At 51.5% G+C, this 21,270-nt stretch overlaps 1 protein-coding gene across 5 annotated transcripts in view; it reads right to left on the bottom strand.

Moving 5' to 3' along the window:
- The window catches only part of ADCY10 (adenylate cyclase 10), a 52,968-nt gene that overhangs the window by 3,159 nt on the left and 28,539 nt on the right, over positions 1-21,270 (bottom strand). For 4 of the 5 annotated variants that reach the window (XM_075936961.1, XM_075936963.1, XM_075936964.1 and 1 more), the window contains 16 exons: positions 20,208-20,489; positions 18,432-18,788; positions 16,911-16,991; positions 15,525-15,593; positions 15,349-15,405; positions 14,223-14,271; positions 12,426-12,657; positions 11,564-11,671; positions 11,023-11,198; positions 9,358-9,514; positions 8,490-8,694; positions 8,309-8,405; positions 5,198-5,313; positions 2,524-2,641; positions 1,672-1,867; positions 59-247 (listed from right to left, as the gene is read on the bottom strand). In XM_075936961.1, the coding sequence (XP_075793076.1) occupies positions 59-247; positions 1,672-1,867; positions 2,524-2,641; positions 5,198-5,313; positions 8,309-8,405; positions 8,490-8,694; positions 9,358-9,514; positions 11,023-11,198; positions 11,564-11,671; positions 12,426-12,657; positions 14,223-14,271; positions 15,349-15,405; positions 15,525-15,593; positions 16,911-16,991; positions 18,432-18,788; positions 20,208-20,489 (2,489 nt within the window). The remainder of the gene's footprint in view (positions 1-58; positions 248-1,671; positions 1,868-2,523; positions 2,642-5,197; positions 5,314-8,308; positions 8,406-8,489; positions 8,695-9,357; positions 9,515-11,022; positions 11,199-11,563; positions 11,672-12,425; positions 12,658-14,222; positions 14,272-15,348; positions 15,406-15,524; positions 15,594-16,910; positions 16,992-18,431; positions 18,789-20,207; positions 20,490-21,270) is intronic. The other variant, XM_075936962.1, reaches the window with a different exon arrangement.

Here is a 21,270-nt window from a genome sequence, read left to right as displayed (position 1 = left end):
ACCAGCTCATCTGATGCTGAAGGAACAAGCTTTTAGATTACCGGGTCCCAGGACTTACTTTGCTGATCTCCAGCCAGGACTTCTCCAGCAGGTTTCCATAGGTGTTGCAGAGTTTGAATGCTTGGTCGAGGTGGTTCTGGCTCTGCTCTTCATTGCCCAACACCAGGAAGACATAGGCTTTGAGGTGGTAAACCCGAGGGTAGTAGATAGGGCTGGTGGAGCATTGCGAAAGACCCTGGTCCAAGTCCTACCAGGAGAACAATTGAGAGTTGTGTCAGGATGACATCCCAGAACTTTGAGGTCCCTTTGCAGGCTAAGAGGAGCCTAAAGATCCATTTCTTGCCAAGTGACTGAGATGGAGACAAGTCACAGTTAATGGCATCTTCTTCCACATCCTCGTCATGTCCAAATAATCAGTCGTGGTTCTCTCAGCCCACAAATGTGCATCCGTCACTGGCCCTGGAAACATAGAGCTATGGGAATGAAACACCGCTGTTTAAGCAAGGGTCGCCCCCCCCCCCCTTTTCGGAGACTTTCCACTGGCATCCTGCTTTCTATTGCATTCAGTTTCAAGTTGGTCTGTCTCCCCTACAGAGCTCTACAATATGAACACAAACTTAGCGGCAGCAAACAAACATTGCCATGCGCCTCCCCTGCTCCCTCGCACAGCTGGAAGCATGCAAATACCATTCATCGCCTTTGACCCATTTCCACGCTCCAAGTAAGTAAGTGCGCCTGGGGGACACGTCATTTTGCCTGGGGATCTCCCGCCCCCTCTGGGGTATTATGGGGGGGGCGGAGAGATTTTCCAATTCTTGCCATCACATTTTAGATGAATGGCCTGGAAAGAAGGAAAATTTATGATCAACGCCCTCCTCCCCCTCCCGCATGCAGCATATTATTGCTCATGCTGAGCTAGGGTGCACCACGGAAGGGATTTCAAAACCAGTCCACCACCTGAACAGCCAGTCCAGGTGCCCGATTAGGGAACTAGGCAATTCAAAGCAGGAGTTCCAGCCTAGCAGGGCTGAGTAGACGCACAGGACTGGAAGGCTGCAGGTGTCTGGATCCGGGTATTAAATCCAAGCCCCCTGGGTCTCTAGCATCCTAGCCTCTGCGCCATGGCAGCATACTGAATTCTACCCTGGACCAACCGCAGCTAGGGCCCTGATTGGCTGGGCTGACTGCATTCTCATTGGGCACCTGGACTATATAAAGACCCCAACAGGAAGAGGAAGCTGCTGGTTGCTGCCTGGACCGCCTTGCTGCCCTGACCACAGCTACCTATCTTGCCAACCCCGCCTCTTTGGATTGGCTCTCTCGACCCCCCACGAGAACGCCGACCATTATCCTGGGCTGCCTGTAATAGAGATTGTCCTGCCAGTTACCAGGCCACCTACACGCCACCAGCCCCCAGCTCTGGACTGCCCCTAGCCTGCTTCAGCCCCTGGGCATTATGGTAAGTCAGGCTGGGAAAGAAGACTTGAGAGATGACTGTTCTGAATGCGCCTGATTCAAAGCCCACAGAAACCCCAGGGAAGACACCAGGGGCTTTGGATCAGGCCCTTCATACCTAGCAGCCATCCACAGACACCAGGCCTTCACTTGCAGCTGTACTGCACTTCCACAGTCTTTCCACACAATGCGACCATCACCTTCTCCCACTCTCACCTTGAGCGTCTTTGTACGGGTCTCTCGGACACTTTCAGGTTTTTCCTCAATGTGTTTCCGTAGCATAAGGACCTCGCACTCCAAGAATCTACAGAATCCACTTGTCGCGAAGAAGGAGGCGTTCGTTCTCCTCAGCAACCGTCTGGCCTTTTCAAAAGGCTCCCTGAAGTTGCCCCACTCCTGAAGTCTGGCAAACCTAGATCGCCAAGAGAGCCACTTCAGATTTGCTGTAGGGGACTGGACTACTGGACCAGCCGAAGGCACCGATCTACAGAGGAAGATGGAAAACTCATCCTGTATCTAGCTACCTGCCCAGCGCTAGCCCATGGGGAGAGGAATTCTTCCTAATGCTTGCAACAAAGCACGAGCTAGGATTACCACCAACTTAGATAGCACTTTGGGGGCAGTGGCTGTCTCATTGTGCCATGACAGGGCAGTGCCAAGCATGGCCCTGCTTCATGGTTAGGGCTCCTAGGCACAATGATGCTGATTATAATAATAGTGTAAAGGAAAGGTGTTTTTCCTGCACCTCGATTTATCCATCCCTGGTATGCGACATAATGACAACGCTTTTCCACCACTGCTCAGCCAAGGTGGCTTCCAGGCTCATCAATATTCCGTCCTCTGGTAGACTTGGCCCAATTCTGCCACCCTCACTCAAGTAGAGAAGTACCTGATCACTCAAGTAGTCCCATTGATTTCAATAGGACTCCTCAACTATGGTGCGAGTCAGCATGAGCACGGATGGCAGAATCCAGCCCAAAGTTTCCAAGTTCCAAGCCGCCGTAGAGACCAAATAAAGCCTAACACAGTCACACAGCAAAGCAATCTGGAGGAGACTTCGGCTATTACCAAATGGCCAGGGAGGAATACAGCCCCAGCATGATGCTGTTCTGAGACATAAGGATGCAGTTTTTTTCATTGTGTTGTATGAATTCCAGGCATTCTTTAAATGGTTTAAATGAAAACCCTGTAAAAGAAATTTGCATTAGAGAAGCCGTTTCTGGTGAGACTGCTTTTCTGTATTCTAAAACTACCGAAGGACAGAGATACTCAAAAGGAATCTTGGGAGTTGCTAAATTGCCTGGCAGAAGAAAATCCTCTGATCTCAGTGAAAATCTAACAGAAATGCTGTAAGCTTTGGAGTTTTAACTGAGCTCTTTGGGGCTGTCACAAGTGCTGTATTAGTGGTCTCTAGTGCAAGGGGAGAAACCCTGCATTGGGAAGAAAAAAAATGAAAGCATCAATAACATTTCACCCAAGCATCCCGTCTGTGGCTATATCTAGACTGCAGGCTTCTTTCGGAAGAAGCTTTTCTGGAAAAGATCCTCCAAAAAACTTCTTCCGAAAGAGCATGTCCACACTATGAAAACACATCGAAAAAGTGATCTGCTTTTTCAACACATAGTGTCCACACTGAATGGACGCTATCTTGCGTACAAGTTGTGATTACTATGGGTGGAATGGCCGCATGGGCACCTGTGCTTTTTCCTCTTTCCTCTTCTTGCGAAATAACTCCCTCTTCCCTATCCACACACGCCTTTTTCCGAAAGAGCTCTTTCTGAAAAAGACTTCTTTCTCGTAGAAAGAGGTTTACCAATGCCCTCTGTTCTTTCGATTTTTTTTCCGAAAGAACGCGATTGCAGTGTGGACGTAAGTGAAGTGTTTTCAGAAAAACAGTTGTTTTTCCAAAAAAAAAAAAAAAACCTCTGTAGTGTAGACATACCCTGTCTCTCTCAGAGGTACTTTTGAAAGAGGACCTTTTTAACCTACCGAGGAGAAAGAGAGTTTCAAACTCTTCCAATTTTGGGGAAGGAGAAAAAGCCAAATAATGACAACCAAAAGCCCAGAGAGAACTGGCTTCAGCAGATCACTGCCTTGGATCATTTTTGTGAGAGTAACCTCACCGACAATCGGTTATTAAACTCGTTTAACAGCTACTCCGAGGGACAGACAGCCCCACTCAGGCTAGCTTGGTGTAACATGCAGAGGCAGAGCCCAGAGTATAGCCAGATCAATAGAGAAGCAGGACTTGTCAAAGAAAGAGGTTTCCCACCACCAGAGGCTCACAAAGGCGTTCTCCTCTCTCGCAGACTAGGGGAAACTCACTGTTAGGCGGCGTGAAGTGATCGGATCTCCCAGCCAAACCCCCTGTTCTCACACAGTCCCGTTTTATGGGCTTTCTGAAGTCTACACAAAGGGAGCTCTAGAACTGGAGACCTCAGGCCAGGTCTATGATACTGTGTTTAACCAGCCTCGCTAAGTCACTTAGGGAATGTCTACACTTGCACCCTCTTTCGAGAGAGAGATGCAAATGAAGACATTTGAAATTGCAAATGAAGCCGGGATTTAATTATCCTGCACTTCATTTGCATATTCGCGTTATGGCGCTATTTCAAAATAACACACACTGTTAAGATGCGGTTATTTCGAGAGAAAACCCTTCTCTCGAAATAACCCTTACTCCTCATACAATGAGGTTTACCAGTTACTTCGAGAGAAGGGTTTTCTATTGAAATAACCGTGTCTTAACAGTGTCTGTTATTTCGAAATAGCGCCATAACGCGAATATGCAAATGAAGTGCGGGTTATTTAAATCCCGGCTTCATTTGCAATTTCGAATGTCTTCATTTGCATCCCTCTCTTGAAAGAGGGTCCAAGTGCAGACACTAGGCTTAAGGTGATTTTTTTCAGTGCGATAGTTGTGGCCCAAGCCCTATCACAGAGCTCATAGGAGAGCAGGGCTGAAAGATGTTTTTCCAAAAAAACCTCTGTAGTGTAGACATACCCTGTCTCTGAGAGGTACTTTTGAAAGAGGACCTTTTTAACCTACCGAGGAGAAAGAGAGTTTCAAACTCTTCCAATTTTGGGGAAGGAGAAAAAGCCAAATAATGACAACCAAAATCTAGTCCAACCCCCTGCTCAAAGCAGGACCAAATGCGGCCATACTGGAAAAGGGACAATTGCCACTACATCGTATGCCCTTCACCATGGCGGGTATAAGTTGTCCCATCCAAAGGATTTTTTTGCTGGTGCAACTGCATCATTGCCGGGAGGGCTTTTGCCAAGTCAGTATTTGTACTGCCAAGGTTTTCAGTGAGCCCAAGACTTCAGGAGAGGTGGGGAGTGCCGAGGGCTCCAAGGAGCAAGGAGATTGGGGTAGAGGTCCGGAATGTCTCCATGCCAGCTGAGTGAAGTCTGAGAACCCACAGTTAGCCTTGAGTGGTTTGTAAGCCAACATCACAGCTTCCCGCCTCCAAGCATAAGGTTCCAGATTTGTATGAGAATATCCCAGCAGCTTCAACGGTCACACAAATATCAACACGCCCACCTGGGAGCCACAACCCCTTTTCCGTTAACCCTTTCATCTCTCATCGCTAAAAACGCACCAACATCAGTGTCACCACCACCGAGATGCCGGAACGGCACCACCACTTTTGGCCGCGTGGCCGCGGCGACCGTCCCTGTCCAGGAGCGTCTTTGCAAAGCATGCCACTGTCCGCTGTCCTCTCCACCCCGTACTCACCAGCATACAGCAAGAGTTCTAAGCAGTAAGAGAAGAAACAAGCCATCCCGATGATTCTGTCCTCCACGACGGCCAACTCCTCCAGCCAGCTCAGCACACGCACACAGTCTTGGTACCTAAATATCATGGAGCATTACTGCACAACACATTTTATCCTGGGGTGTTCCTCCTCTACCCCTTCATTTCCTTTCCTCTTTCCACGTCTCCTCCTCTGTCCATCATTCCACTCATATACCTATCCTATTTTTCTCTCCATGGATCTTCGGCGAAACAACTTCTGGAGGAGGGCCTCAAAGATGCCTGACAAGACCCCAAGTGAATAGAGACATTCCCTTGTGGCCTTTCCCAGGTGTGCAAAGTATCCCTGTGTGCATATAAGTGTCTGCAAGGTCCCCTGGGGATAGCTGGTTTCCTTTCCAGCTGGTATTGACCATAAAAAGCACCAGGGGCAGTCTTTATAGAATTCAGGTGGCCCACCTATCGCAGCAAACAAACCTGCCCCAGCAGAAGGAACAGTTGTGGGAACAGGTGTGTTGAGGGAGGCATTGTGGCCCAGAGAGAGCTGTTGTAAATGGATGTCTAATAAGAAATAGACCATTCTTCCAGTCTGCTGGGGACAGGAAGAAAATCAGTTATGTACCATCTCGTAACTCTTGTTCTTCGAGACGTGTTCCTGTCCATCCCACTCAGGTGTGTACACACACACTCGTGCAGCGTAGCCAGAAGATTTTTCCCCTAGCAGCTAGCCATAGGGTCAGCCTGGATGCCCCCTGGAGCGGCGCCTTCAGGGTGCCCGATACAGAGCCCCACCAACCCGCCCCTTCACCAGTTCCTTCTTACCACTAGTGGCGGTTAGCTGGAATATCTTGGTGCTTGTCTTTGCAAGTGTGCTAGCCATTAGCCACTAGTGTCTTCAGAGTGCATAGCTAATAGGTAGTAGCTGTAGATAGTTGTAGATGGTTTTATTGGAGTAGTTTGTCAATCATTAGTTTCTCTCTTGGGAGGGTCGTTCTTCTCTCCCTCTAGTCCCTGACACTGGGCACATCTAGGTCACTGGGCTTCAAAGCCCGTGCGGCCCGTGGCAGACACATGCCTAAGAGCGATCCACACACGTTATGTTTAAAGTGTCTGGACGAGAGCCATCAAAGGGATCGCGGCTCAGTTTGTAAGACCCTCAGACCTAGGTCTTTAAGAAACGGAGCTCAGCGGCTGAAGGTCATTCCCAGGGAAGCGGCACTGCAATCCCAATCAGAACAGGGGTCTTCGGACCCAGCGCCGAGCACTTCATTGCTGCTGTGGAGTGCCCCGGTGCCGAGCAAGGACAAGACATCCCAGCACCGCATGACCATGGCACGGGACTGGTGTGCAGGCACCAATCCCAGCCACCCGTGCCTCAGAAAAAGAAGAGGCAGGACAGGGATAGATCTCCCATGTCCCGGCACGGGGAGCCAGCGGCTGTGAGATCCGAGCAGGGCCATGCTAAGGTGGGCCCACTTACACAGGGCCGGGCGTTGAGTCCCAGCCAAAGCCAGACTTAGTCCAGACTTCTTCACTCCCCCTCTCCCAGGCTCTACAGACCACGGAGGTCCTTGGTCACGCTCATAATGTGCCTTCCACCTCCTTCTCTACAAGGCATATTGTTCTAACTGATGGTAATTCACAGTAAGCGCTCCGAGGGACTGCTCAGTATTAAACCTCCACCTCCTCCTTGGGCAGCCAGGCAGGGCACCATAAGTCGGGCCCTGGGTAAATCACACTGCCATGGAGAACTTGGGAAGCAAGAAACTACCCCCACACTGTGATCTTTTACATATTTTCCTTGCCATTGACAACGTTTACTTGTCAAATTCCAGGGACTTCAGTGGGCAGGGCATGTGGTTATAACGACAGAACCAAACCAGGTAATCATAGAATCATAGAACACTAGGACTGGAAGGGATCTCGAGACGTCATCGAGTCCAGTCCCCTGCCCTCACGGCAGGACCCAAGTACTGTCTAGACCATCCCTGATAGACATTTATCTAACCTCCTCTTAAATATCTCCAGAGATGGAGATTCCACAACCTCCCTGGGCAATTTATTCCAGTGTTTCACCACCCTGACAGGAACTTTTTCCTAATGTCCAACCTAAACCTCCCTTGCTACAGTTTAAGCCCATTGCTCCTTGTCCTATCCTCAGAGACCAAGATGAACAAGTTTTCTCCCTCCTCTTTGTGACACCCTTTTAAATACCCGAAAACGGCGATCATGTCCCCCCTCAATCTTCTCTTTTCTAAGCTAAACAAACCCAATTCTTTCAGCCTTCCCTCATAGGTCATGTTCTCTAGACCTTTCATCATTCTCGTTGCTCTTCTCTGGACCCTCTCCAATTTCTCCACATCTTTCTTGAAATGCGGTGCCCAGAACTGGACACAATACTCCAACTGAGGCCTAACCAGCGCAGAGTAGAGCGGAAGAATGACTTCTCGTGTCTTGCTCACAACACATCTGTTAATGCATCCCAGAATCATGTTTGATTTTTTTTTTCAACAGCATCACACTGCTGACTCATATTCAGCTTGTGGTCCACTATAACCCCTAGATCCCTTTCTGCAGTGACTCCCAGTCACTTTCCATTCTGTATGTGTGAAACTGATTGTTCCTTCCTAAGTGGAGCACTTTGCATTTGTCTTTATTAAACTTCATCCTGTTTACCTCAGACCATTTCTCCAATTTGTCCAGATCATTTTGAATTACGACCCTATCCTCCAGATTAGTCGCAACCCCTCCCAGCTTGGTATCCTCTGCAAAATTAATAAGCGTACTTTCTATGCCAATATCTAAATCGTTGATGAAGATATTGAACAGAGCCGGTCCCAAAACAGACCCCTGCGGAACCCCAGTGTCACTAAGAATGCCGTCCTTATGTTTAAGGCAGGCCCTAAATAAATCACAATTTTTTTGTTTTGAAAATTCATGACAGTTTGCAGGGAATGAATTTGACAAGTACACTTGATCCATTGCTAGGAAAAACTGATCCCCCATCTACCTCCCGCAGTTCCCTATTAGATTTCTTTTCCACGCACTGTTCTCCTTAGCCCATCCACAAGGGAAGATTGATTTGCACCATACCTGATGCTCAGAAAGAGAGCTTCGAAGAGCATGCAGAGAACCAGGCAGTCCAGCTTGGGTTTCTTCAGACGCACACACATCTCATGGGCTCGATAGCCTGTGGAGAAAAACAAGCATATTAAGTGTCTCTCCCTTAGCACGAAGGCCTCCTCTTCACCACGTATGGTGAAAGCAGACTTACCTAACTGAATAGACAGGGGCAGGTTTCCCAAACAGAGCTTCATATAGGCCAATGACTGTGCTAATTTAACTGTTGTTAATAGCCCGCCTCCGATAACCTGGAGGTGAGAGCTACGCTGGATGGCCATTAGCTCGTATTTCATCCATTCATCCTGGTAGCCCATCATCTGGCAGCAGAGTGAGAATTCCGTATAGGATGAAATGATCTAAAATGTCCCAAACAAGAGAAAAAACACAAGAGTCTAAAACTGACTGGATCATTATCTGGTGTAGGTGCAAAAGGGACACAGGGATAAACCAGAACCCCTACATTTCTTTGCTCCTTTTTCTCTTGCAACACAGACCATTAAACATAAGGGCTGTGTCTACATTGGCATCCCTTTCCGGAAAAGGGATGCTAATGAGACACATCGCAATTGCAAATCCACGGGGGATTTAAATATCCCTCACGGCATTTGCATTTACATGGCTGCCGCTTTTTTCCAGCTTGGGAATAAGCCGGAGAAAAGCGCCAGTCTAGACGTGATTCTCCGGAAAATAAGCCCTTTTCCGGAGGATCTCTTATTCCTACTTTCAGGCTACCCAATAGCCTGTCTGCCAACAGCAGCCAACACCAAATGTACCAGAGGGAGTGAACAGAACAGGGAATCCTCACGTGATCCCTCCCCTGTCACCCATTTCCAGACAAACAGAGGTGAGGGACCTCCATGAATCTATCTAGCTCTTTTGTGAACCCTGTGAAAGTCCTCGCCTTCACCACCTCATCAATAACCCCGTGGGGTAGGAGACGTTCTGCCACCACAGTTCCTTCCAGTGCTGCCGGTTCCTCCCTCCTCTTTGGGGCTGGAGAGAGGGTTGCCTGGACCCACCTGGCTCTCGTCCCCCGATTCCTCCGCCGAGTTCACCTTCATGAGCGCCGCCAGGCGACAGAACTTCTTGCTGTTGGTGGCCGTGTCCAGGCTGAAGAGTTGCCACAGTAAGGAGAGGCAGTGGCTCTGCTGGTACAGGAAAGCTAATTTCTTCTCCCTGTCACGCAAGAGGCAGCTTCAGGAGGAGCAGCTCACAGCAGCACAAGGATCTCGCTGCCACTACTAATTAAATGGGGGGGGGGAATCCTGAGCAGCACATTTCCCCCTCCTCCGAGGAGCAGAGCCAGGGAAGGTTCGGGGCAGCAGGAGGTAGCAGGAGGATGACGGGGTACCAGTCGGGGGAGGCTCAGTGGGTGGAGGGTGGTACTGTAGGGTGGGGATGGGGTAGGAGAGGAGATATCTGCTCCCCCCACTTTGTCTGGCTGTGGGAGGGGCAGCACAAGAGGGTGCGTTCTGCAGCAATGCTGAGAACTCGCCCCCCTTCCCTGGCCTCCACAGGTCAGCTGTTAGGTTCCAGCCAGGTGGGATAAGCAATTGTAGCCCCCTGCCAGCTCTGTCTGAGGAGGGGGACAGAAGGGGCATGGCCAGAGCCTGAGGGAACAGCGCTGGCTGGAGCAGCCGCTTCTCCCCCACCATCCCGCAAGCCGGCAGAGGGCGGGGGGCGCAGGACCAGAGGGGGCAGCTGTGAGGGGGACCTGGGGAAAGTCAGGCTGTCAACTCCCATGACATTTGGTTTTTTTCTTAAGTCCCAGGCGCTGGAGTCGTGGGCTCCCAGGGGGACCTGGCCTGCGATTTATTCATTGAAGCCCACAAGCTGGGAAGAAATGCTTGGGGGACTCTCGGGGCGGGTGGGCTTGGGCGAAAGGAAGAGACGCCGGGAGGGCTGGAGGAGAGGAAAGAGACAGGGTGGGAGGCTGTTTGGGGCGGAGGGAATGAGGGGTCTGGGGCAAGAGGTGGGGAAAGCAAGAGGGAGGCGGGTGACTGAGGGAGGAGACCCTGGCCGGAGGCCCTGCCCAAGCTGTCTCGGGGGGAGACGGAGGAGAGTGTGGGAGGACTGCACACTCATTAGACATTTGGAATGGAAATCCATCAACCGTATGAAAAAGCCTTGCTTTAAAGTTCTCTTCTCTTGGGAATGCAAGTACCTGTAATTCCTCCTTCGCTAAGGCTATGTCTAGACTACAAAGAAAAGTCGGAAAAAGATATGCAAGTTGTGAACCGCAATTTGCGTATATTTTTCCACTTTTCTTTCAAAAGAGGCTTTTCTGAAATTTGGCGCATCTACACGGTGCCAAATTTCAGGAAAAACCTCGTCTTTCAAGCCCTCCTTTCTCCCTCGTAGAACGAGGTTTACAGGGATAGCGAAAGAACACATCTGCTTTTCTGAAAATTTTTTCAGAAAAGCGAACGCGTTCCTGGGCTGCGTCATTGCTTTTCTGGGATACCTCCTGTATCGCAGAAAAGCGCTGCCGTCTAGATGTAGCCTCAGTATGTGAACACCAGGCTTTAAAGCCCCCACCCTTCACATGCTTAATTTGAAGCACGAGCGTTACACCCTTCAAGTTAAGCATGTGCTTAAGTGTCTGCCGGATCAAGATCTAACTGCCAACCAGGGACTAAGATGAAATCCACCCAGCTAGGTGTTACTCCGGTTCTACTTCCTACCCTCGAGAGCGAGTAAACAAGAACGGCTTCTTCTGGTGAGACGCATGCTTTGACGCCTCCAGCACAGTCTTAAAGACGACTCCAATCAAGATATATGGGAATCTTCTTTTGAGTAAAACCAAAGCCCTCCTGATAAATTTCTTGGCCAAATTCATTTGGCCCATGTTATAACAGACCTGCAGAGAGGAAGGGAAAGGGAGACAAAGACGGTTTCTAAAATTAGCAATCAACGGCGCGTTTTGATGCCATTTTCTAGCATGACATCGATGCTGGAGCCAAGGCGGAGGTAGGAAGTGGGTTGGTTAAATCTCGTTGAAACTGTTGTGACCTCCACCCTTTAATGAATTGAGCTGGGAGAGGCAGCACAGCGGTGCTACCTAAGCCAAGGGGGCATGTGAGCCTGTCCAGCAGTCTGGACTTTCAGTTCTGGGTGAGGTTGTACGGACACAGGAGGGAGACGCAGGAAACCTGCAATCATCTTCCATGCATGATCCCGACTAGATACCCAAAGAGATTCCTCAGGGCCTTGCTGTCTCTTTACCTCACCCTTCAGGCTGCAGAAGGTGGCTTCCTCAAACGGGTTAATTACAGTCGCTTTGAAATCCACCGATTTGATCAGATTCTCTGCTATATTCAAATTGCTAAAAGCCTTAAACAAAGCAAAGTGCAGAGATGAATGGGACACCCCTGGCAACGCACGCCTCTCCAACCCCGCCACCTGCTGAAGAGAGAGGGCTGGATTCCCCAGCCTGCTCCGGGAGATGGCCAGGGGAATCCCATCTGTACAGGCGGAGGCAGCTCCGTGTCTCCTACCCGGCCCCCCCCCCCCCCCCCCCCCCCCGCTGGCGCACGGGAAGGAGAGAGGGCAGAAGAAAGCCAAGGATGACTGCGAAAGAACTTGTTACCCAGAGAGAAAGGTGAGAGCGTGTGTGGGCAGAGCTGTCTGGAAAGGGGAGTGGAGCTATGTGCAATTAACTGTCTCCAGCTATTGGATTCCTAGAGTGTTCGGGGAACTAGAATGTTGTAAATAAAGAGGATTGCATCACTGCAAGGCCTGACTCAGTTTCTCCTTCTAACAGAAACAACTCAGAGGATCCCAACTTTTGACTGACTACGCGGGTCAAAAGGGGCACTTAAACGTAGCCCAGAATTTTGCTTGTAAACTCCCATGTGCTACATCTGTGACACTAAAATTCTGCTCCTTAGCTCAGCTTCTCTGGCAAAATAGGAAGGGAAGACAAAGAAGACGTAGGCCTAACACGGCCATTGGGAAAGAACCAAAGGATGCTGGCTCCTCGGGGAAATCGGGACAGCCTGCTAAAATGGGGCAAAGTCAGAGGGAGACCATGGAGGCGTGCCTGAACTGACACGGATGTCAGGGCCAAGGGGGCAAAGCAGCTCACCATGTAGTTGTTCGACAGATGTAAATAAGCCGCCGCACACTCCAGCAAGAAATACAAGGCTCTGGCGTAGTCTCCCCTCGCCATGCAGTGCCGGGCCAGGGGCACAAAGACGGACTCCACGATCTCTTCACATTCACAGGATCCCAAGTGCCGGATCTTCTCCCGGCCCTTGTCAGACTGCTGGATGATCTCGTCCAGCCCCTCCAGAAACTCCTTCTCCATCTCTTCAGCTCTGGCCAGAGACAAGACGGCAGGCAGAGAAAGGGCAGGATTCCCGGGTCACAAGGCTCGTCTGGTGGGCACGCGGGGGAGAATCCAGCGTTCCAATCCCCCGATGCTGTTTTATGTTGTTCTCCTGCGCTAGGGGATGGTGCTCTCTGACCCCCTCCCTCTTGTGCCTTCTCGCGCACTGTTCAGGGGAAGATGATGGTGTTCTGCTAGGCAGGGCAAGATTAAAGCCATGTGGGGCTCTTGGCACAGCCCACCCATTGGAGTCTCATGGCCTTTGGGGGTGGAGGGGCAGGGCTGGAAACAAACTCCTTATAAATGAAAACTGAGATCCCAACATCATTACAGTGGGGAACCCAGCCCTCCCCACTTGGCACAAGCCTGTGGTGTTGGCCAGCCCTGGGACTCTGCGCTTGTGGCTCGGATGCTGCCCTCTCTCTGCCTCACTCCAGAAGGGAATTCCATGGAACCTTCCTCCACAGAACAGCCCCAGGACAGCCTGGCGCGCTTCCTGTCACTCACCCCACCTGAGAGAAATCCGAGCACACACGCTGCTAAAATGCACCTGACTGAACAGCAGCGCTGCAAGAGGACGGTGGGAGCCATCCCCACTACCTCACTGTGACCTAAACACTTGCTTGAGCTGAATCTCACACCCCTGGCTCATCTGCAGCCGGCCTGGAAACCGTAGCTTGCCTGGACAATATGGGGCTTTCATGTCTATCTGTCTTTCCTGAGTCGGAGCAGAGATCTTTGGCACCAGTGGTACCTGTACATGAGCAGCCTGCCTGTTTATAGAGGATGCAGAAAGCAGCTCTTTTTAGCATGGATTTCTCCCAGAAAACCGGTAGCTCTTTTTTAGGTAAGTGTCCAGTAGATCTGCCTTCGGTGAGTCCTCAGGAAAGCCGTGCTGCGAGGTGCTTCAGAGGACCCTTGGCTTTCCCTGCAGACAGTGCACTGGTGACAAGGCCTCCTCTGAAGAGCTGGAGCGCTCTACCACCAAGCCAGCGGAACTAGCGTCAGCACAGGCGGATGAGCGGAGCACAACAGCCAAGGTCTGAGAAACTGAGCCACACCCCAGACCTCAGCTTCTGCCCCAGTCTGGCCCAGCTTCCCGCTTCCCTGGCAGCCACGGGGGAAGGGAGCTGTGGGCCAGGCTGGGCAGACAACAAGGTCTGGGGTGTGGAGTGAGACCACCCAGAGGGTGTCATAAAAATCCCACGTTCATGGACAGATTCTACTGCAAGAACGTTCAGCTGTGAGCGATGGGGTGAGGGAAGAAGTGTGCGTGGGCACTTCCCCGCGAGGGTAGATGGATGCTGCTGTAGAAATCAGGGGCTGCTGCTCTGGTCCCACTGTGCCACAGATACATGGGGTGCTAAGTGAAATTCCCAAAGGGCTGCTCCATGCTAAGAGAGCAGCCTCCATGGGTATCTCACCCCCCCACCGGATAACGCCTGCCCCGCCAGACAGCAGCCAGACCCATCTATGCCACTCACAACCTCTGGAGCCCCTAGGAATCTATTGCTTTGTAAAACGGTCTGGTGAAGGAAGAGGTTGCTCCCGTACTTAATGTCCTCTGGCAACATCTTGTGTTTCTTTAGTGCCTTTAGGGTCTCTGGAAAGAAAACCAACCACCAGTTCAGTGCGTCATCACATGTCCTGGAACAGGAGCCGCCTTTTACCCTTCTCTAGCACTAAGATTACGAGATCAAATTCAAAGGTGCTGCGGGGCAGCTATTTACAGTGTTGCCATGACACCAGGAAAGTCTTCACTGCAACTTAGCATGGGCCAGATCAGGCCACTCCATAGGCCGCAGTTAATGGGAAGAACCCCACCCACCCGCCCAGATATCCTCAAAATGCCAACAGCTTCCAGGGGAGAAACATGCACTACTTCTGGGCCAGGTCCTTTGCTGGCGCCAATCAACCTAGCTCCACTGATGTCGGCACAGCGACCCCCATTTACGCCAATAGATGAGCTAATCCAGGTGGGGATTTTGCCCAAACCTGCTAGCTCCTAAAGGACTTCGTCAAACTCTTCCAGATTCTTTTCAGTGCAGCTTTTTAGGGTTTGGCTATGCTAGCGCTTTTATCAGCAAAACTTCTGTCAGTTGGGGGCATGAAAAAATCCCCCACCGTACGTTTCACCAACAAAAGCACCGGTATGGAAAGCATGAAGTCGGTGGGAGATCATCTCCTGTCGACACAGTTACTGCTGCTCGTTGGGGTGGTTTAATTATGCCAACAGGAGAGCTCTCTCCTGCCAGCATAGAGCGGCTACCCAAGACCTTAGATCAGTGCAGCTGCAGCAGTACAGATGTTCCACTGTAAGGTTTGTAGCTAGAGACAGAGGGAAGGGGGAGACATTCAGTTCCTTCTATTCACCCACTTCAGTTTGTTGCTTTCTTTTTAACAGTATTTTTCAACCCTGGATTTGTAAGGCTACTAGCTGATGCTGCTAGCTGATGCTGAGGGGTGACATTTGGCTCTCCGTTACAAAGATGCAGCCCCCTTTGAAACCAGTGGCAGTCCTATAGCCGATAGAGCTATGACTGGAGTGAGACACGCACCGCACTCTTTCAGTTAGAAGCTGTTAGAGTCAAGCTTGGATTTGGTCTTTAATTTCTCACTGCTGTGTTGGCTCAGCCTGTGGCTGAGCTCTTACATTCCAGGAATAAACGCAGGCCTTTACCTTTCTTAATGTCTTGTGGTTCTAAGAAGTCCTTGGAGAAAGAAGAAGCATTGGTCTCTGAAATTAAGAAAACAAGGGAAAACGGGGATCTAAGGAATCGGATGCCTGCCACACACATCCTTTGTTCAAGACAATAGGTTCTGGTACATGCTGCCTGCAGAGAGAAGAAACTTTACCAGCACTGGGTGTCGTCAAAATTGCAGAGGATGGTGTTTTGGGTGCAATGAGCTGAGCCATTTGTGGACCTGTTTAACAGGAAAAAGAACAAAAGAAAAGTGCCTTTGAGCCATCACTTGCCTTTGCACATTGGAAAGTGAACGTGATGAGCTTTTCTCGCAACTCCCCCAGCAGTCCATCAGTGCAACCCTGCTGAGAACGACAGGGCTGCTTCCAGGAAAGTGGCTTCTGTCCCAATAGATTTGTCATTGGACATCAGCCATTTTCTTTTCTGTTCTTTTGTACCTGACAACCTAAATAGCCCAGTCATTTCTCTCTGCAAAGGGACCCTCAGCAGCACGGTACGACTGTCGAGGGGATGACACGCTAATCTCAGGTGCTGACCAATTATGCTTGTGACAATTTCCACAGCGTTTTTCTTTAAAGTTAGACATCACAACCCTGATCGTCCTGGCCTAATTGCAGCAATGTACGTTTGGCTCCACAAGCCCCCTTCCGGATGTCCTTGGAAATAATTATTCTTCCCGGCTCCTCCTCCAAACACCTGTTGGGTTACGCTGCTGATACAGAGCAGGTGTAGTATTCCGCCCCAGAGGTGGCTGCATTTCGTTGGTGGGGGAGTAATCCTGCCACGTACAAACTCTTAAACGCCATGTCGGTGAAAGGTGTAGCATAAATACTGTAGGAAGTCCTTGGCAAACGCAAAGAGGAGTCCTGCGGCAACTTAAAGACTAGCAGATTTATCTGGAAATAAGCTTTTGGGGGTAAAAACCACTTTGTCTGATGGGGCCAAAGAAAAGGCCCTGGTGCCAGGTGATTGCCAGGCAGGAGGGTGGCCCACTAGGGCTACGTCTAGATTGCGCTGCTTTCTCGGGTTACCAGAAGTATCCCGAAAAAGCAACGACGCAGCCAAGGAACGAGTCCGCTTTTTCGAACCCTTTTCTGAAGGAACAGAGGGGCTTTGTGCCATGCCTGTAAACCTCGCTCTACGTGTACAGCCACGTAGACGCGCCAAGTTTCGAAAAAGCCTCTTTTGAAATTCAATCAAAAAAAGATACATCATTTGTATGGCGCAAATAGCTCCTCTTTTTCCCACATAAGAGTGCAGTCTAGACACAGCCTCGGTGAGGCTGTGCTATTAGTACTACACTCCCCCGCCACTCGCCAGACCCTCCCCACTCTCCAAACCTCCCTCTTTGGTGGCGGGGGAGGTTGTGTTTTCTCTCTCATCCTTTCACCCTATTATTTCACTCACTCTCTTTCCCTCAGCAGCCACTTCCCATTCCCTCCCGCTTCCTCTCCTGCCGCTCTCTGGAGTTTAGCTGGTGGTCTTGCCTGGCCCCCTCCCGCTCACGGTAAGTTCTGCATGCAATGGGCTGTTTTACCTTCACTTATCCTCTGGACAATTTCAGGGGAGCTTGTGCTGGCTAGGACAGCCTTAGCAGTCGCCACTTTCCTCTTTGTCCCTTGGAGAGAGAGACCGATGTTTATGAACAGCTTTAGAACCACTCCGCCTCGCTATGTGCGTGGCCAGGGCCAGCGGAAGCCAGGGGGCCGTTGCACCAGGCGCCGGACCGACAGAGAACACAAAGACGGTCTGTGATAAAGTTCGACTCGCCGCCCTGACCCCCTGCTGGTCGTCCTGGGAACTAGCTCAGTTTGCCAGTGCGCCCTCGTGTGGTGGCTGCCACATCTGCCTCAGGACGTGTGTGGCCCCAAAGAGCACAGCGCCCTCTGCAGGTCACGGCCCTCCAACTGTGTCACATTCGGCTCTCCCCCCTTCTGAGGGGGCCGAAGTCCACGGTGCAGCCGCTTCCTCGGTGGCAGGTGGGAGGGTCCAGGCCCTGCGCTTTGACGGGCCCTGCGGCAGAGGCCTCAACAGTTCTATGGACGGGGCCCAGGGTGGCCTGGAGGATTACCTGGGGGGCTAGAGCGAGGCGGCAGCAGGGGTCACCCCCACACATCATGGCAGTGGGAGCCAGAGCGACCTGGCAACCTGCTCCGCTTTACCCTGCTCCACCCTCCCGTCCCAGCAGAGCACACTGGCCCCGGGGCGCTCCACTTCCTGCCACCGCGGAGAAGCAGAGCACGTCGGGCTGAGACGGGCAGTGGAGTGGGGCAGGCTGTCGGGGAGAGTGCAGTCCACACCAGGCCCCCCACTAATCCCCCAGCTTGCATTGCGAGGAGGGCGAGGGGGCAGGCCAGGGGCAGGGCAGAACAGCGGAGGAGGGGCAGAGCCTGCAGCCACAGGTTAGTCTGGGCCCCACACCTGGAGCACTGGTAGGATTGCTCCAAGTCCTACACCCCCCTAGTGATGGCCCTGACTCCATGTCCCAACCCAGAGACCCTGTAAACGGCAGCCATGTGCTTCTGCCCCTCTCACCTCACTCTAGTTCCCTGGATCACTTCCTTGCAACCCCAGCTCCTTCGCTGCCCCCGCCTCAGCGCCCCCACAGCTGGCCTAAGTTCTGTCCTCAGGCCCGCTCGACCTCACCAACTGCTCATCGCCAGGGCCCTGGCCACCTCCTTCCCTGCCCCAAGTCCTTCTGCCCCACACCTCTGTCGCCCCACGCTGCCCCCACCACAGCCCAGAAAGTGCTCCTGCCTGTCAGCTCCTGCCCCTGGGCCCACAGGCTGAGCAGAAACATGAGGGGGCATGGAAAGGGAAACATAAGGAGACTGGAGGAGCGTGGACAGGGGGGCAGGATGCCCCTCTGGATTTCCCCTGGGGTGGGAGGGGTTGCGGCGCGAACAGGGCCAGTGGAGGAGAAGGGGCTCAGCAAAGGTGTCTGGTGCACCTAAGCATAATGAGAGCAGAAGGTGTCCTTATTGTAAGATTCTGCCTTCCACAGTCCCTTGGGGAGCCCAGTTGGGGGGGCGCTGGGGAAACGCGCGCGTCCATTTACCTTCAAAGGAGGGTGCGTGGAGCTTCCTCAGGGTTTCACGGATGATCATGGAGGCTGCTTCGCTGACCGGGTATTCCGTGTGCAGCTCCGAAATGGTTTCCTGCGACTCGATGCTCTCCAGCAGCGTCTCCACGGTGTGGCGGTGGAAGGCGATGAAGTCCCCTTCCCCGCAGCGCCGGCACTTGTGGGCCTGCCCTTCGAGGTAGCTAATGCACTTGAGATGCAAGGCTTTCTTCTGGCTCTTCAGCCAGACCTCGTAGGCCGCCTCCTGCAGCAGCGGCGTGCAGAACGCCATGGCCCCGCACTGCATCACCAGCTGCTCCAGCTTGATGCGGTTGTACACGGACGAGCGGATATCTGAAAGAGAACGTGGATTTAGCACACAAGGCACCGCTTCTTCCGCAACCATTGCTGTGGCCACGCAGGGACTGGATTCACTCTGTTACATTGCAGGTGATTTCTGCTGCCCTGTGGTAACCCTGTGTGTGTGCCTCAGTTTCCCTGGGCACCGCACCGAGACCTAGCTGAGGATGAGAATTCTGGGCGTGACTGTCATTGCGGGAGGCTGGCCCAGCCCCAGCACATACAGAAAGGTCCAGACTTCCTGTAACATGAGTCTGGGAGGGGGTGCAACCAGGTGACAAGTTTTTGGGCAACAGGAGATGTTACTGCTTGAGTGAACAATGCACCCCTTAGCCATGGGTGTAGCAGACTCCTCAAATTCCAGATTTGGCCAGCCACCAACGAGGGTGGGGGTGCGGCAGAGTGCCACAGCGAGTGGGTGGATATGGATTCTCATTGCTTGGTTACACGTACCCCAGTGGGCAGCAAAATAACTTCCTGTGCCTATTGTTGGTGCCGGACTTGACCAAAACAACAGAAGACATGAATCAGTGCCGGGTACCAGCCTGTGTGTAGACAAGCCCTTAGACACCATAGGAAGGGTTTGGTGCAATTGAGGTGAAGCACCCAAGAGAACAGAACAAAATAAAAACTTTGGGTAAGACATATGAGCCCACAGCAGCCGGCTTTATCACCTATTTATCCTCTATTCATCCCGACAGGGTTTTTGGAATGACTATAAATAGTGGTTAATTTAGTGCTTTAGTGTATAAGCTGCCACGTTGTGCTAATTATCATTTGTACTAAAGTAACTCAACAGAGATCTCTACGGAACTCAGGGTTCCTTTGAATTCAAAATAAAGACAGGCTCTGCCCCGATGAGATTATAATCTAACCAGCAGTCAGACACCCGGGGGGGGGGGGGGGGAGAGGGTGAGAAAGTGAACCACAGAGAGGTGAAATGACTTGCCCAAGGCCACACAGCAGGTTAATGGCGGAGGCAGAAGTCGAGTTTACGTTTCCAGGTCAGTTCTCTATCCCCTGGGCTCAACTGCCTCTCTCTAGAGTCACCCCAGCAGGTGACCTTACAACAGCGCTCCCAATGCTTCAACCACCAAGGGATTTTTTGTATAGAATTTAAAAAAGAAAAACGCATCAATGGGCACCCTGAAACATGCCTCTTGGGGGTTTATTTCAAAGAGCGACGCGAGATTCCGCTGGGTAGGCTGCAGCAGTCGAAGTGGAGCCATTTCAGGGGCAAGCAATTACAGAAAACTACAGGCAAAAAACCCGACTGATCTGTTCAGTCCATGGCTACCAGAGGCAGCCCTGGCACTTTATGCCGGCTCACCAGGAGTCACAGAGCACTCTGGAAACAGCGCCCGGAACACAGACATGGAGCGGGGGGTGTCTGCGCACTCAGCTCCACCCTACCTGACTCATGCCCAGTTGATCTCACAGTCCCGGGATACACAAATAACTCCGAGGAGGAGATGTCCTGTGCTTGCGAACTCTGGGATTCCTTTCTTTTATTAAAACACCTGAAGACGTGGGACTCCACCAGGGCTGCGAGCGTCTGGTTCATCTTCCGCTTGGTCCATTCGGGAAGGATATGGAACAGCAGATCAGTCGTGAAAGTCAGTCCGATGACAGCTGCGCACTTCACTACCATCTGCTCCGACGGACTCATGTTGTCCAACTCAGCCAGGGCAATGCCTGCCAAACCAAGTCATCTGGTAAATCACCAATGGGTGCTCCTTGGAGACCGAGACAATAAGATTGCACTGGTTAGCTTTCCCATTGGGAGCATGGATGCTCTGTCTGGATCCTGTCCTTTTTACCCTGCAGATGAACTGACCTGAGGAAGCCAACTCCTCAGTGGTCTCTTCTGGAACCTGCCTTCACCAGCCACTACAGATAATGGGCAGTCATGGGGAATTCACTCACTGGATTTGTTTTGCCCAGGAGTTGATCCAGGATCCACCACGACTGCTCGATAACTGGATTTGACCGTAGACTGGATTAGGAGGGTTGGGTTTATAGCAGTGTTTCTTAAACTGTGCTCCGTGGCACACCGGTGTGCGGTGAGGCAGTCGGAGGTGTGCCGCGGAGAACAACAGAGTTCAAAATGGCTGCCCTTAAAGGGACAGGCGATTTTTCCCCCCCTGAATAACTTTCCCCTGATTTTTTTTTTTTTTTTGCTCAATAACTTTTCCCCAGCCTCTTTTTGTTGAGCACAAAAAAAAAGTCCTTGGTGTTCCTCTTAAAAAAACCTTTTGTTTGGTGTTCCTCCATCTTAAAAAATTTAAGAAACACAGGTTTATATTCATGCTTAATCATCTGTCATTTTAACAAGTCAGAAAGTGGCTTCCTAGACCAGCGTCAGGACTCCACTGCTTGAGGCTCCCATGCTACTGTCCTGACTACTAGACTGGAGGCTGGTATGACCCCCAAGAGCAGACCGGAGTCTTCAGGGACTAGATGGGGCAAAAGGAGG

This window comes from Pelodiscus sinensis, chromosome 9 (assembly GCF_049634645.1).
Source record: "Pelodiscus sinensis isolate JC-2024 chromosome 9, ASM4963464v1, whole genome shotgun sequence".
NCBI lineage: Eukaryota > Metazoa > Chordata > Testudines > Trionychidae > Pelodiscus > Pelodiscus sinensis.
Note: the sequence above shows the minus strand (reverse complement) of the source record. Positions and strands in the feature narration are given on the sequence as shown.